The sequence below is a fragment of the Mizuhopecten yessoensis genome, unplaced genomic scaffold (assembly GCF_002113885.1).
Source record: "Mizuhopecten yessoensis strain PY_sf001 unplaced genomic scaffold, ASM211388v2 scaffold11091, whole genome shotgun sequence".
Classification (NCBI taxonomy): domain Eukaryota; kingdom Metazoa; phylum Mollusca; class Bivalvia; order Pectinida; family Pectinidae; genus Mizuhopecten; species Mizuhopecten yessoensis.
This window is the reverse complement of record NW_018408875.1, coordinates 793,413-810,753: the sequence shown is the minus strand read 5'-3', so window position 1 is coordinate 810,753 and position 17,341 is coordinate 793,413. Positions and strand designations below refer to the sequence as shown.

The following is a 17,341-nucleotide window of genomic DNA, read 5'->3' as shown; positions in this document are numbered from 1 at the left end:
CAAAACATATTTTGGAAACAAACTGCATAATTATGTAAGTCTATCTCCTGAGTATAAATTTCAAGTTTTTTGGCCTGCTGTAATGTATACCCATATCTTGTTTCAGAGGTACTGTGGACGGTCGTCTTGGATGGGTCTCCTGGTGCTGAAGTTGAGGAAGGTATACCTGACTGCCAAGGCAGAGGCCTTGCCCCTGCTGGAGGACGTGTTGGGAGAGGGCAACGTCCAGTCGTTAACAGAGAACGAGACCACTGAGGGCACAGACAACATTGGTATGTAACTTTCTTTATGTTGTCAATTAACATAATATGTCAATGTAGATATTCTCGTATTAATCATGGAATCATTGACACCACTGTTGGAGAATCTGTGAGATTTATTCTTTGGTTGATGCCTTCCAGACCTATTCATATGTAATATGTTGAAGTAGAGCTAATATTCTCCAATTAATTGTGGAATTAAACTTCAATTCTGTTTGGTTGATGCCTTCCAGACATATTAATGTATAAAATAATGTTAGGAATAGAATATATAATATAATTGATATAATATCAATACAATTGATGCATATAATAATGTTAGGAATAGAAAGCTAACTATATACTTAATGTTTTCAGATTCCATGGAAGAGGAGGAAGAAGAAGAGGTAATCAGATGTATCTGTGGAATTTACAGAGACGAAGGACTCATGATCCAGTGTGAAAAATGTTTCGTAAGTAGGAGAATGTCTTGAGATGGTCTTTGGAATGCAAAACTTGTTAGCTGCTTCAGCTACTTTTAGTAGCAGTGAATTGTTTTGAATTTAACATCAACATTGCTTAATTAATACTTTACAATATAATGCCAGATGATAGTATGTGTATGAGAATTTTATTTCATTCATTCCAGATCTGGCAACACTGTGACTGCATGAAGGTGGCAGGGGATGTAGAGAACTACCTGTGTGAGCTTTGTAATTCCAGGCCTGTCGAAAAGGTTCGTACTGTTATGATTCAGGCATCCAGTCCTGTTGTGTATGAAGGTACAGGTTTGACATTAGACCTGCGAAAAATTTGAGTGGCCCAATAAAGAAAATTTAAAACAATTGTAAACACATTTTTAAACAGAAATTTAAGTAAACTTGTGGTTTAAACTATAATTTCTATAATAGTAGTAAAAAGTCAAGAAAGAATAATTTCAATTAATGTTTAAAATACAATTTTAACAGTTGGTCTTCAATGCTTTACATGCTAGGACTAGTATAAAGGATGGTGTACTCATATTTCTTGATTATCTACAGGAGATCCTGGCTGACCCCCAGCCAGACGATGCTACTCCAGGTTGGGTGTACTATATGACACTGATGAGAGACGAGCTACAGATTCGTGTGGGTGATTGTGCCTACGTGTTACGGGACGTACCAGAAAAAGTCGGAGTGGAGATTGACTCTGTGAAAACCTCTCAGAAACTTGTGACAGAAATCGGCAAGGACAAGTTAGATATATTTCGCATTGAAAGGCTGTGGAAAGATGAAAAGTAAGAAAGCAGGCATTATACTTCATGGCTACGTACTCTCCATAGCTTAAATAGAAGTTCCTCATTTAGTCAATGAAGGAGGAGGGTTGGTTGTCTTATTTATTTTACTGGTCTAACTTTATTTTCGAAAATTATAAAAAACATAAAGTTTCCTCATTTATTATGCAGTGGTTATTGAAAATTTTATTTTAACGAGGAATGTTATTGAAGTTCAGAATATTTAATGGCAAACATTTGAAAACTTTAAGTCATTTGTATTTGAAGCTTAATGAAAGTGACATGGTTACTTTGATACATGTGCATAGTTCATGACTCAAAAAGATTTCTCAACTTTTAAGAAAAAATGTTTATTGTAAATATCTTAAAATTTTAGCATAAAAGATGTTTATATTTAGACTTCAAAAATGCATGACCAGAAACAAGCTCTCAAACTTAGCAGACCATATATATTTCTGTAATGATCTGACGGAGATTTATTTTACATGTAGCAATCAAAGTGCATTTGGCAGTCTGAATTTCATTCCCACGTTGATATATGTGTTGTGATCACTCATACAAATCTCAGTATCAAATGCACCTCAAGAGTATGAATGCTAATGATTTTAAACATGTGTTTCTTAATATTACAGGGGTGACAAGTTCGCGTTTGGCCACCATTACTACCACCCATATGAGACATTCCATGAACCATCGAGGAAGTTTTTCGCTAATGAGGTCTTCCGCGTACCCATCTACGAGATTGTTGCTTTTGGCAGCATAGTAGGAGGGTGCTGTGTGGTAGACCTAAACACCTTTTGTAAAGGTCGGCCCAAGGGCGTGCGTGACCAGGACATCTACATCTGTGAATACAGGCTCGACAAAACAGCTCATCTCTTTTACAAGATATCCAAGCACCCGTAAGTTGTTGTTAGAGACACAAGGATGTGTATAGAAAGCATCAATGATTATTAATATTGGTATTATGGCTTTTAGACAGTGATCACAAAGGATGTAACCAAGGCATTATGTTTGGTGGTATAGCCTCAATCATATCTACATAACTGAAGTCGGCGAAATAACTGGTACTGACATTCATAAAACTGTATTTGTTATCATAGTTTTATAATTGTATATTTACTCGTGCCTAAATGAGTTATCACCTCAAAGTTCATAGCAATTTAATTCACCATTGAGATCAGGGGGCACAATTTCGTTTTTTCAAACTTATTAATGTATGATTGGTTCAATAAGCCATTATCAACTCCGCCCAGATCTACTGTTGATGATGTCACATAGTTGTGTCTTATTTATGGAAAATTTTACATAGAGACGCCCACTTGTATTGTTGTCAATGTCATAGAAACTTATCATGTTCTATGGTCAAGTTATGAGATGATAACTCCATTTTGCATGAATGGTGGTTATTGAATGAATGTGTAGGCTGTAAATAATATCATATAATGATACTCTGTCATTTATGTGAGATGAAGTTGAAATTGCGGCACATTGAAGTGAGTTGTTGGTAAAAGTATCCATCATTCTGCCATAAGTCTGAGTTGAAGAGGAGGTTAAAAGATAACTCTGTATTAACAATGTGATTTATGTTCCAGATATCCTATTAACACCAAGTCTTACTGCTTTGATAAGTATGAGACACGACTGATACCAAAGAGGAACTATTCGGTAAGTATCTTTAAAAAATAATACATCATATCATGGTTAACACAAAAACTAATGACACATTTATCAGACTGACTGCACTATAATCACAAAACCAAAATTTTAGGATTTGTTGTTAGAGTATTGGTGAGAGGAACCTTTTTGGAGGCTCCACCCCCCATCAAATATTTAAGTGGATTTAATATATAGAATGGTAGGACGACCTGGACTTCACCCTTCCACCTATAATATATGAATTACAGGTCTAGTAGTATGACATGTTTATTTGAGATACCATCCCCATCCTCAACACAATCAATTACAGAATAGCCCATATATCATTTAAAACACTTAAAATTGAAAACAGATATTTTCATTTCAGCACAGTCATTTTATTAATGTTTTAATTATATTACCTTGTGTTGGGTTATTTTTTCGTTTATTTTTTTAACTTCTCTATAGCTTAAGGTTAACCTTGTCCTCAATTACTTACCAGTATTGCCATAGAAACCTTTGACTGAAACTCTATCTAAACATTTTTAATTTGTAGCCACATGAGGTTCCCCAGGCCTACAAGAGGCGTGGCCCTGGCGAGGGTAAGAGCCTAGAGGCTAATGGCTCCACCTCGGAGGCACCAAAGAAACGACAGCGAGCCAGGCGTCCAGGCTTGCAATCCAAAGATGAAGCTGACGAGGAGAAACTATTGATCCGAATTCAGTCACAAAAGGTAGAGATCAAAGATGTATGTAACGGTTTTTTATTTTTCACTAACACTGGATTATAGACTAACAATATCTGGACACGTTGTGATCTGTCTGGCCTTGTTTGCATGGTTACCTGAAGGTATATTGCATACACAGACACTGCTAATCACTCTTAGAAATTATTTCATTGAGGAATAGATACCAACAGTTGTGGAAATTGTATTGACTATTGTATTGCCAAATGGGTGGGAAAGCCGCAATTTGAGAATCCAAAAACTCTTCTGCTAGTATAAATCTAAACATGTTTTTTAAAAATGATAATCCATTGGAAAAGTAAAGCATAGCATTGTGGCAAATTCAAATCGGAGTTAGTCAAACTATTAAAAAGATTTTAATCTGTAAATGATAAACATTTAACAAGTGAAAAGAAACCCTGAGTGATTAGCAGTAGCAACACTGTTACAGAACAGACATTGAACACAGTAGAAATAAAACCTGTTCTACTGGCATACCACAAGTCAATTACTAGAACAATTTATTTTTGAAAATAAGTGAAAATTTAACACAATCAAATTGAAGATCAACATTAATTCAACAATTATATATGTAACGGAAGTCAAAAAAGTTTTTCATCATCATCCTAAAAAACAACTTCAGACTTACAACTGTAGAATAAAGAACACAAGATATTTAACAAGAAAATAAAAACAACATTTGGTTTTGTTGGTCACTTTTCAGTTGACTATTATATAATAAGGTATTTTTCATTCTTCAGAAAAAAGAACAGAAGGAGAGATTGAACAAGGTTATGTTAAAGCTCCTGTCTGCCGTTCCAGTCAAACAACGGCTGGATTTGTCATACCTCCTGGAGGAGAAACGACATCGCAAGAAACCACAGATGCATGATGTATGAGTGGGTGTGCCTTGTGTGATCGCTCATCCATGTCACATCTGAATATTTCATCAATTTGCGAAGTTTATGTCATGTCAAGATCTACAGTTGACATGACATTGAAGAATTAAGAAAGAAACTGGATATTAATCAAGCAGGCTATTAGAAATGAAAGTCATGAGGAATTAATGAGATTTTACTGGATGAGAAATTGTTAAATGGACTCGGGAAGAAAATTCAAGGCTCTTACAGAACAAGAACTTTGAGGAAATGTTGTCGTGGTTTTGTTAAGTTATTGTTATCATATCGAATATGATGATAAATGTTAGAGTGATGATCTCTTCGAATTCGCAAGATCTACTAAATGGGAGGCAAGAAATATTATTTGACCCAAGATCTTGTAACAGTTGCACTGAACTCCATTCAATGTTTGTTCTGTGTTAAGGATGTCTGTTTAAGATGGAGAAAAAGAAACTTAACTTTCGATATAGGAAAGTTCTTTGAACATCAAATGTTCTGTTTTTATAAAGTTAAAAAAAGTGTTCAAACATGAAAAGTGGGATTTTAATTCAGGCAATAATGTCTACGGCCATATCATCAGCGGTGCTGTGCTTACCACAATGTGTATACATGTGCCATATACTTGTAGATTTAGGGTGATTTTCGTTTTCTTTTGTGCAGAGTACAGTATGTGTGCAAGTCTCTGCTGACAAAATGCAATATGAAGCTACGCATAAACGTTTATTTTGGAAACTGTGATAACACGAAGGTTGGTTTGATGAAGTGACAATGGCTGGACATCATTTATCATGGCATAATATTAATAAATGAATGGATCTGACATGTTCGACTGATCTCAAATGATACGAGGGATCTCGGAACACCTCTTGGGATCCTTAGGGCAATATCAAGAAGATCATCAGGGATCATAAAAGTCACTGAGGACTTCAGGTCATGGTCATCGAGGATATCCAGGTCATCAGGGTTTGAAGGTCACAAGAGATCTCAAGACTGATAGACATACATGAGGAAGATTTATGTATAACATGTTCTTTCAAGTATTGGAAGTTCCACAAAATGGCACAAATTTCAGTATTACCAGTTACTAGAATTGTAATATTTCTTCTTTGCTGAAAAATTGGGATATATGCAAGAGTGCATAATCAATATATGTTGACAATTTTGTATTTTTAACAATCAATCAGATTTAAAGCAAAAGGGGGTGTTTCTACAAATCTTTATTATTTTGTATTTTTAAGCATCAGATATGATACACATAATTTGGATATTTGTGTTTCTATATCTTTTTCTATGTTTTTAAAAGTACAGCAATCACATATGAAGCCTGATTGAAGGTGTGATTTGGATATATTCAAAGTTGTAGACAAGGAAACTAACATGGATGACCGATTTTGAATCAAGTGAACTTTTTACTTTGATCAATGTTTTTTAAAATGTTTTTATTTTATTAAATTCGCATGATTTTTTTTAAAGTAAATAATTGCATGTTTTTTTTAGTTATATACAGCATTGACAGTTTGTTAGAACAGTACTCTTTCAACGTTGTTCTATGTCATTGAAATGGAGAAAAAATCATTTCTTCTGTTGGAAATCTACTACAGTATGTAAATGGTTGTACTGTACATGTATTTCTTTTTACCAAAAAAAAGTTAACTTGAAGTGATTAATTATAGTAAAAAAACCACCCGAAAATGCCATTTGATTCAAAGAAATTAAAAAAATCCAGGTATTATGCTAATCACAGAACTGCTGAAAATTATTTGTGAAGTTTCTTGAACAAAAACCAAGTAAGAAGTAATTTCCAAAATTGAATTCAATTTCTTTTCAATTCTAGAACAGTGATCCTATGTAAGGTGAAATTTGATTGTTATGAAACCAGATGAATAAATCTTCTCTTAGCAGATGACGGGGAAGAAAGAATCTCAGTATAGAAATAAATCTATATATATATAGAGTGCATATGTATTTAAACGATAGTACATCTAGTTTTTTGTAATCACCCAGCACCTATTGATATATTGTCCCACTCTTTGCAATACATGTATCCTTGTTATAATTCAATACGGCATTGGTTGTGGTAGATTTTACTGAGGCAGCTATTCACCATAGACTGTATGTATATATACCTATCTCTGGGCTCAATGCAGACACATTAAACCATATATAACCAGTTATGTTTAGCTTAAAACTTACGGGAACAATGACAATAATTTCATCCGTTGATATGTCAAGGAAGTAATGGTTAGAAATGCTATAGAAAACACCTGTGAAAAGCCGTGAAGTCATTACTTTAGAAATCATAATTGTTTAATCTCTCAAAACAAAAATGTGAACAAAACATCAGCTGCCCTTATCAAATAAAACAAAGTAATGAGAGAACACTCAGAAAACCGTTCTCTAGCTAAAAAGGAAATATTAACTGCCTCCTGACTTTAAATAGGCATAGCTACATATATAAGTAAGCTACCAAAATACTTATTCCGCTCTAAAAAGTAAAAAAAAATAACCATGAATGACTTTCCATGTCGATGGTTAAGTACTATTTCAGCTTCATGTTTATTTGTATGTGTAATGCAAAAAAGGAAGAATATTCCAAGTTTGATAATATGCTACACTTGATTACCAAATAAAATAGATTTAATGAGATGATTAAAGAGAAACTTGTTCTGAGTATTTTAAATTCGAAGTTAATTTTTATAAAACAACCGTAACATTGGAATTTAAAACTTTGAATACCAAAGATGATTGAGTATTTTTATAGCTTTTGAATGTCATACTCAGGTTAATTTTCATGTGATATAGAAATAACAGCATTTGGGGAAAACTGGCAGATACAGATTTTATAGCAAAAATAGAGTATTAAGGGTTATTCAACAATTACCTGTTTAAATTCAGCAATTACCTATTTAATAGCTTCAAATAACCATGAACACTGTATTTGTCTTGGAAAAATTTCATGTTTAAAGATTGAAAACTTGTTTTTTTAAAAGGACAAAAGTGGAATCGGCATTCTTTGTTCAATTGATCAAAGTTATTTGCAATAAACATATGAATGTCACATTTTTAGGTCACCTGAGCTTTAGCTCAAGTGACCTATTGCTATCCGTTTTCGTCCGTCGTCGTCCGTCGTCCGTCGTCCGTCGTACGTCGTCCGTCGTCCGTCGTCCGTCGTCCGTCGTCCGTTAACATTTTACATTTCAAACTTAAAGTCAAGTTCTGCTGGGCCGATTGAACTGAAAGTTGATAGGAATGATCGCCTCATGGTCCTGACAAAGTGTTGTTATTTTTCGGGTCGATCAGAAATCCAATATGGCCGCCACGGCCGCCATTTTGAAAACCTATTTCAAACTTAAAGTCAAGTTCTGCTGGACCGATTGAACTTAAAGTTTGTAGGAATGATCGACTCATGGTCCTGACAAAGTGTTGTTATTTTTCAGGTCAATCATAAATCCAATATGGCCGCCACGGCCACCATTTTGAAAACATATTTCAAACTTAAAGTCAAGTTCTGCTAGGCCGATTGAACTGAAACTTTGTAGGAATGATTGACTCATGGTCCTGACAAAGTGTTGTTATTTTTCAGGTCGATCAGAAATCCAATATGGCCACCACAGCTGCCATTTTGGTAAACTATTTCAAACTTAAAGTAAAGATCTACTTGGCCGATTGAACTGAAACTTTGTAGGAATGATCGAATCATGGTCCTGACAAAGTGTTGTTATTTTTCGGGTCAATCAGAAATACAATTTGGCTGCCATGGCCGCTATTTTGCTACTAAGTTCTAATAGGCCGATCTCACTTAAAATTGGTCTAGGAATGATCAGCTCATGGTCCTGACAAAGTTAAGTTAACATTATACTATTTTTTACTCAAATTGGTACATATTTCAACAACAAAAATAAATACTATAGACTCAGGTGACCGTTAAGGCCCATGGGCCTCTTGTATTGAAATGTTAAAGATTTTAGTTGCATGTTGTGATAAAGATTAAGAACATATGCAAAATATTTATGTTTTGTCCTGTTTTCCGTGGTACCTTTCTTTGAATATTGAATTGTTCTTCTTTCTTTTTTTTTCACTGTGTACTTTACAATAGTGATTATTGTAGATTAAATTTATCAGAGAGTGTTGTACTATTAAAACGTATGTAAACTTCTGAGTTAGGACCTAGAAGGGCAGGCAAGACACTGAACTGCTTGCATTGAGGTTATTGGAGAATATCTTGCAATGGAAAGTTGGCAGTCCACACCCCTGTCCTGTGTGTACAATAGAACTAGGCTTGTCCAGACTTGTTGGTGTGAGCATAAAGATGAAACTGGATAGTCCAGCCATTTGGGTTTCTTTCTACAGTAGATCCTTGTTGAATAGCCGAGACACATGTATTAGTAATGTAATAACCTGGTCACAATGGACATACAGGTCTTTGTATACAATGAAACCTAGTATGTTCAAAGCCGGAGGAATCTGATAGACAATTTAATGTTTCAGCTAGTATATTTTAAAAAGCATTTAAATTCAAAACTCAAATTAATGTATGAGGATGAAAATTTCCGTCGGAAGACAATTTTATTCTTAACTTTGGATATTTCTTCAAAACTTGTAATATTAACAAATTGCTTTAGCTTAGCAATTTTTTAAAGTACTGGGCCCAGGATGTTCAGTGATTAGAAATAAATAAAAAATGAAAGTTTTAAAATGTACCTTTTTAAACATACTTAAACAAGTTTCCTTGGATTGACAGTTTTAGGTATCAGTACACACAGTTATTGAACTCCTATAGCAATTCATTTATTGGTGTTTATTATAAACATGATTTTCACCAATATTTATTTCACATATGTTATTGGATGTATTTTTAAAAAGAACTTTGTGAGATACATTAATTTTCATTCAATATTCTGTGCAAGTTAACACCGTAAGACATCACACCAAAATACAAGTAATTTACAATAGCTAAGGTGAGAAGACTATTCAATATCAAGTTAGGTAAATTCGGTTGTATGAGGAATTTCGTTGATGATGTCACATGAATAAAATTCTGATATCTTGACACAGTGAGTTAACATTGAATGAAGTTAAGATATAATTCATGTAGTTGATCGAAATACGAAAAAATCATCTGTAGTTCATCTATGCAAATATCATTGTGTTCCCTGTTTTTGTTTTGGAGTCTGATACTTATTGATATTTGTGAAGCCTTGAGGATGCAGTTTGTGACTGTAGTTATGTATATAGTGTTATTTACTGGGCCACATTGGATAGTAATCACACCAGTCATTGTTCATGAGACAGGAAAGTGTTTATATATATATATAATTGTGCAAACCATACCAGTTAATCTTCCCTGTAGTTTCGCCCTGTACATACATAGGCAGCAGTTCAATAGTGTTATTTATATACCAGACCATGGGGTAAGATAGCTGAATCAAAGTTTGGATCCTTATGAAGTATCGTTGTTGTAATAATTTTTTGTTGGTGTATATTTTAACTTCATGTCCGAGTATCAAATACTCTAATGGGGCAACGTTTTGTGTATATATTCAGACCCCATTCCATGTAAATATATAAATAAGTTTTAAATTTTAAATCATTGAATTATCTTCCCATTCATATTGCAGCAGCAGCATTCATTTTAATTTGTCGTTTTTCTCATTATTGGAAATTAATTAGCAATGTGTTTCACTGTGTTTCTTATATATGTTATGTAGAAAATAAATCTAATTTAATGTATTCGTGTAAATATTCGTCAACTAAACCTGAATGATTTTAGGGGCTGCCATTTGTCAGTATATACAACGTTTGTACAAGTTGTTTTTTTCATCACAGGTTGTTTTGATCACTATTTATAACCATTTGCTGGGTAGAATCATTTTTATAATTTTCTCCCCTGTGTTTCCTACATATTTTTACATTTGATCAATTTTATTATATACTGGTCATTCATTTTACATTATCTCCCCTTTTTGAACAAAGTGCATTATTGTGCCACCACAATTTGAATCCATGTCATGTTGATGCTTGATTTCCATAGTATCTCGTGTGTTTTTGTTTGGCCTTCCATGATCAATTAATTACATACAATGTTGTTCTTTGCTTGCTTTTTGTATCACAATTGAAAATCACTTGCTTCAATAATGAAATTTTGTAGAAAATTCTCTGAATGAAATTTGTATAAACATCAAATTTTGATCATGTTTCATATTTGAAAATGAAATCTCCTGTATTTTTGTCTGTCCCCGGAACTTACAAGTTTCTAAGAGTTGTATGTGATTGTAGTACACATACCTGTATTCCCAGTTATATCAAGTTACATGTGTCGTATAGTGTTAATACCCGAGTATGACGCCACATGGTTCGTTACTGTTGCTTATATTTAAGTCACATACCAAAAGAATTGACAAGGATGTGACAATAAAAAATCAAACCTTAATTTTTTGTTATCTTATTTTTCTACCGCTGCTTTAACTGATGTAAATATACCAGGGTAGTATTCGCTTTTTCCATCTGACTAAATATTGTTTGCAGAGCATATCTCAACCTGTGTTTCAGGAATCAGCTTCAAACTTAAAATATAGGTATGTCATAGGAAGGCAGTGTGTTGCATACAAAAATGAGGTCGCAGTGACTTCTATTTGACCTTGTGCATTAACATCAAGTACTAAATTAATGGTTTTCAGAGCATATCACAGCCACTGTTTCATGAATGAGCATAAAACTTAGTATGGATACATCAGGGAAGGGGTACATCCCCAAAAGATGTGTTCAATATTTGACCTATGCCTTTGCTTGGACTAAAATAAAGTGTAATACAGGTGCCTAGGGCATGAATGGGTATCAAACTCTGTGTATAGGTACCACATACAAAGGCAGCATGTTGCATACTAAAATGAGGTCAAAGTGACCAGATTGACCTCAAATACTAAAATAATGGTGTCTTGAGCATATCTCAGCCGCTGTGTTTTTGAATGGCCATTCACTTTTCATATAGGTCCATCACGGGAGGGTGGTTTTTGGCATCCCCAAATGGGATGAATAAACTAGGACCTTTCTTTGACCTTAAATTCATGTACTAATATATAAGTGTAATACAAGTTTCCGAACCCTGTTTTGACTTCCATTTCACGTATTTGACTTCAGAGGTAGTGTGTGGGTACTTTATAGCCAAGGAACATGTCACAAAATATAATTGATTCATTACAACCTACAAGATTGAAATACATCGTAGGCATATGTTTCTGGAGGATATGTTGGTTACCGGTGTTTATGGACGTCCGATTTTATGTGAAGATACGACATGATCTGGCGGCGTATCTTGTAAAACAGTATGGTTCATAAGGTCGGTGCCCAACTCCTTGATCTTGACCTCCAGTACCACATACTTTAAACATGAACAGATATGTCGGGAGCGGATATTTGTGAAACCCATGAAATAAAGTATTTGTGGAATATAATTATGTTACCTTGACCTTGTTGGCAATTTGAATTTTAACCTCAGTAACTTTGAAATTTCGCAATGGAAATGTCAATTTCTTTTCTGTGAGAGAATGTAGCAAATTCATGCCAAAGTTTAACGGATAATGTTAAAATTGGAACAGTTTAAGTATAATGAAAATGGGAGTCAAAGAGGAAGGAAGTGAAAATACAAGAACTAGACACCAGAACAGGACAGAATACAAACCACTACACAAACATTTGTAGGCGAAACAATGTGACCTGGAAGAGTTTCCTGCACCGCTAGCCCGAGTTTTCTCTGGCCCTGCCACCAGAATTAAGACATTTTGACAGATAGATGTCTGGTGTAAGACATCTATCTGACAAAATGTCTATGTCTGGTGTCGAGCCAGAGGAAAATCATGCTACTGCAACGCGTGTGTCATCCCTCTGTCTGCTGTGCAGGACACTTCATCAGTCACCAACAGCGAGTCCAGGCAGATAATGTAAACACCATCGTTAGAAAACAGGTCATGGTGACGACAGTAGCCACAGTGTAGATTGAATCACCTCCGATAGAAAACCTTGGCTTATATCATAGTTTGTTTGAGTTGACAGGACATCCATGTACAGCCAAAACTTTCCCAGATAACCTCTTCTACGGGAATCCATCATGTGGTGTCTTATTTAAGAATCAGTTAACATAGAAAATAAAGAGTTTTAAAGTGGTCTTTTAAAAGGGTATATTAAGCGGGTTTGGCTGACTTTGAACAGGCTCTGTCTTAGTGGGCTCATTTGTAGAATGTGAAATGCAGTAGACTATTTTATTTTTTCTGTGGCATAATAGGTATTTATTTGGTTGTACTTATTCCATACCTCCATTGTATGTTGGGTTAACGATGGAAAGCAATTTTCTGCAATACAGTATCGGAGAAAAGATGTCGGGGTCACTCAGCAACCTTCCACTGCTTTCGAAAAAAACATCTGAAATGGTGCGTGGACTACATACCAAACCACTTGTTCAAGTCATAGTGTACATATACAACAAGGAAAGAGAAGCTTAAACAATTTCCCTAAGTATAAATATTAGGAATAGAAACGCATCACACGAGTAATTCTGCGTCGATAATGATTAATGTATAACTATGCCGTCGTATGCCCATATGTAAGTTAGACTCCTTATAGTGTGCAATAGTGTCCATCAGAGTGACGGCTTTCTGCTCCAGACGCTCCATAAAAAGATAAGCAACAATAGGTAATACTGGGCTCCCAATTACTGCCAAAAACTTCTGACTGTAAATTGTGCCCCTGAATGAGAAATGGGTGGTGTTGAGTATCAACTCAAACAATTCAATGATGTTGTCAATAGGAAGACTTCTTTAGGGTTCTGTTTCCTTTAACCTAACCATTATTACACTGACCACCTCGTCCACATGTGTATTGGTACAAGAGGGACAATAAGTCATGCAAGTTAAAAACCACCTCTGATCTTGATTGGCCTGCTTTTGACTGTGGGAGCTTTGAAACTGCTATTCCTGTGGCCGCTACAAACTCTTACACCGGTAATGATTAGGAGTGATGGTATGATTGAAACCCTTAGCTTTGGTCTGGTCGTCTGTCAACTGTACTTCCTGATATAAATGGCCCATTTCTTGAGCTGAGTGCCAGATAGATCTACGTTATAACAATCATCTTTTCCCGCTGTCTTTCTTTACATTTCGCGCTGTAGGCCCTGACCTGATCACCGGTGTCAAAATCAATAAATCGTTGTTTATACTGTTACGTAATCGATGATGTTGTTTATTGGTTCTTACTCTTTCGCTTGATAACTGCTTTTCTGTGCTATCTATGGTGTTACGAGCCGTAAGTGTGTTGATAGGGTAACTTTAACATCTTAGGGTACATTTCTTATTGACTCTCTCTGCTTGTCTCTGTATCTGTATCTGTCTTAATGTTTGGACGGAGAACCATCCTCGATATCCAGAGGTTACGCTCCCTATTCGGTCTCTAGTACTACAGAGCGAATGTGAGAGTAACTCCTGAATATCGAGGATGACGGAGAACTGGCCATATCTCAATCTTATATTCGGTCAGTAAAGTGAGCTGTCAGAGACGTATCGCCAAATATCACTCTAATAATGCAGGCAGTCAAAGGGACGGAAAGGATATGTATACGTATTACCCGTTTCTTTGACTCCTGCAGTATTTGAGACCCTGACAAAAGTTTACAGATTGAATAGAAATTAAACACATTTTCTCATGGATCACAGGACTGGGGCCTTGTAATCCCATATAAATTCACAGTTGTTAATTAAGATATCCTCAAGATATATCAGTCCTTTTCCTGACAGTTGCCATCTGTCTCTATGTTGGTCACTCCCCAACATTATTTTATCGGCGAATCAACAGTAACACGTAAAAAGGTTGTAATACGCTGTACAGTTTTATGTATTAATTTGCTTTGCTGCGCCATTACAATTTTAAATATTGGTTGAAATTAAAGCAGACGGATAATTTGATTTTGAAAACATGTTACGATGAGTGTGTGAGTGAGAATCATTTGTGGGTAAGAAATATTAAGAATGAGTTAGCAACCTTAGGACTTAATTACATGTTTGACACTTCATTACCATTTACTGTTTCTTTTAAAATAATTAAACAGAGACTGATAGATACTTCCAAACAAAGCATATTGTCAAAAGTAACGGCTTCTCCTAAAGGGTTTTTATATCAACACTTAATAGATAGTCATTGTATTCAATTTTGTTTAAGTAAACCTATTGAAAATAAATACAAACAAATGTTTACTAAATTTAGAATATGGTCTCATAAATTAAATATGAAGACATCATAACGTCACACGCAGAAACAGGATTTGTAACAAATGTAATTTGAGAGATATAGAAGACGAGTTTCATTTTATTTTGTTTTGTCCATTTTATAGCGATCTCAGGCACAGATTAATCAAACAATATTATTACAGAAAACCCTCGATTTTTAAATTAATACAACTACTTAGTATGAATAATGTTAGGAGAGCTATCCAATTTAGGAAAATATTTATATTTATCATTTAAGAGGCGTTAATTTAAGGTTTATGTATTGTGGTGTTTCATAACTGCAATGTGTTAATTTCAAGTATTGTTATATGCACATTATTGAACGGTGTTTTATGTATACTGTGATGTCACACTCCTGTCTATTCTAATTATGTTTAGAAAATGTTATATGCATATATGTATGTACCTATAAAGAACTGAACTTCTCAGACAACGACAACAAAAACAATTGTAATACGACCCAAGGCCTCTTAGGTCGGGCTCAGTCGCTCATATAGATAGACGGACGGACGGGCTTGGTGTAATTATAAAGACCCCATCCAAGTTTTAAATCATGACGAGGAAGAAAGAAACGCAGACGTTTGACCTTTTGCTTGTAACATGCATACATGGAATAGCACGCAAAACAGAAACCGAAATGCACACTGTGTCGTCTGCTACGTACAACAAATGTATTTGCATACAATGAAGTCCCAAACATGACTACTCATGTATTTTAACTTTTTCGTATTTTTTGAATGATTTTTTATTCATATGTTAAAAAAAATATCTCCCAATGATATCATCATTAAGCCAGAGGGGGGTTATTTTCACTAAAAGTTTGACTTTAGCAACTGCTAGGACGAACGCAGATGTCTAATGTCTAAAATGTCTTTCGAGTTTCACTAGACGTTCTTGATGGCTCTCTGCATGTTTTTATTGTTGGAAAGAAATCTTTTTAAAAGACGATGATGACGATGACGACGATGATGATGATGAAAAGATGAAGGATGATGATGATGCTGATGAAGATCATTTTGACGAAAGGATGACGATGATGATGATGATAATGTTGATGATGATGATGATGATGATGATGATGATGATGAATTTCGATCAAAGGATGATGATATGATGACGCTTGTTAAACGATATTTTCATGATGATAAGGATGATAGTCTTGGAATGTAGATAATATTAACACATGTATTGTCTTTCACATAAGACATTATATACAATTTTCTAATCGGTTTTTCTTTCTCACAATAATATGGCCAGCCTCTGCAAGAGGTCTTAATGACGTAGGTTGCTTACAACTAAAAATAGACATATGTACGTTCAACACTATACACACGGTATTACCAAGTATATGGAAGTTTCCAGATTTGCGTGTACACGTACATCTATTTGGATGCTGAATGAAGCGTTTATCACTCAACTGTGTAGTCGATTATCTGTTATTGTGATATAGGTTATATGATTAGACAAGGGAAAATGGATTTCATTGGAATCATATATATACTAACGACGGTCGTCTTGACAAGCGGTAAGTGGCCTGTTAGTACATATGTTATAGTTAGTTTGCTATAAAGCATTGTTTTAATCTCATCCACTAGTTTAACCCGGCTACTTTAGTGAGTGCAGATGCACACAGTGTAGTCCACAAGGACCTGAGAATTTGTTACAGCTTTATTGAACATAAACTAAGGTGTTCAGAATAATTTTACACAGTTCAGGGGTTGAGATTTTTGGAAAAATGTCTCTCCCTATGATATCATTATTTGGCAGGGGGGTGTAATTTTTAATAAAAATTGGATATTACGCAAATGTCTAAAATCATAAAATCACTTTAGATTTTCACCAGACGTTCTTGTGCATGCTTTTATTAATGGAAAGAAAACTTTTGATAAGATGATGATGATGAAAATATATTTTTTTTGATGATAATGATGATAATGATGAAGATTATTTTGATGAATTATGAGGAATGCTGCTGCTGCTGATGATGAAGCATGACGATGATGATGATGATGATGTTGATGATGATGATGATGATGATGATGATGATGATGATGATGATGAATTTCGATCAAAGGATGATGATATGATGACGCTTGTTAAACGATATTTTCATGATGATAAGGATGATAGTCTTGGAATGTAGATAATATTAACACATGTATTGTCTGTCACATAAGACATTATATACAATTTTCTAATCGGTTTTTCTTTCTCACAATAATATGGCCAGCCTCTGCAAGAGGTCTTAATGACGTAGGTTGCTTACAACTAAAAATAGACATATGTACGTTCAACACTAT

At 34.7% G+C, this 17,341-nt stretch overlaps 2 protein-coding genes across 5 annotated transcripts in view; both read left to right on the top strand.

The window, feature by feature from the left end:
- LOC110465579 overlaps positions 1 to 7,832 on the top strand; it is a 58,506-nt gene extending 50,674 nt beyond the window's left edge. For 2 of the 3 annotated variants that reach the window (XM_021521505.1, XM_021521503.1), the window contains exons 16-23: positions 107 to 272; positions 618 to 712; positions 889 to 975; positions 1,280 to 1,515; positions 2,145 to 2,411; positions 3,105 to 3,177; positions 3,704 to 3,895; positions 4,633 to 7,832. In XM_021521505.1, the coding sequence (XP_021377180.1) occupies positions 107 to 272; positions 618 to 712; positions 889 to 975; positions 1,280 to 1,515; positions 2,145 to 2,411; positions 3,105 to 3,177; positions 3,704 to 3,895; positions 4,633 to 4,770 (1,254 nt within the window). In that variant the 3' untranslated portion in view covers positions 4,771 to 7,832. The remainder of the gene's footprint in view (positions 1 to 106; positions 273 to 617; positions 713 to 888; positions 976 to 1,279; positions 1,516 to 2,144; positions 2,412 to 3,104; positions 3,178 to 3,703; positions 3,896 to 4,632) is intronic. The other variant, XM_021521504.1, reaches the window with a different exon arrangement.
- Positions 7,833 to 16,360: 8,528 nt separating this feature from the next.
- LOC110465573 overlaps positions 16,361 to 17,341 on the top strand; it is a 12,288-nt gene continuing 11,307 nt past the window's right edge. The window contains exon 1 of one of the 2 annotated variants that reach the window (XR_002464626.1): positions 16,361 to 16,566. Coding sequence is in view for 1 of the 2 variants with exons in the window: in XM_021521493.1 (XP_021377168.1) it covers positions 16,497 to 16,566 (70 nt within the window). In the remaining variant the exon portion in view is untranslated. The remainder of the gene's footprint in view (positions 16,567 to 17,341) is intronic. The other variant, XM_021521493.1, reaches the window with a different exon arrangement.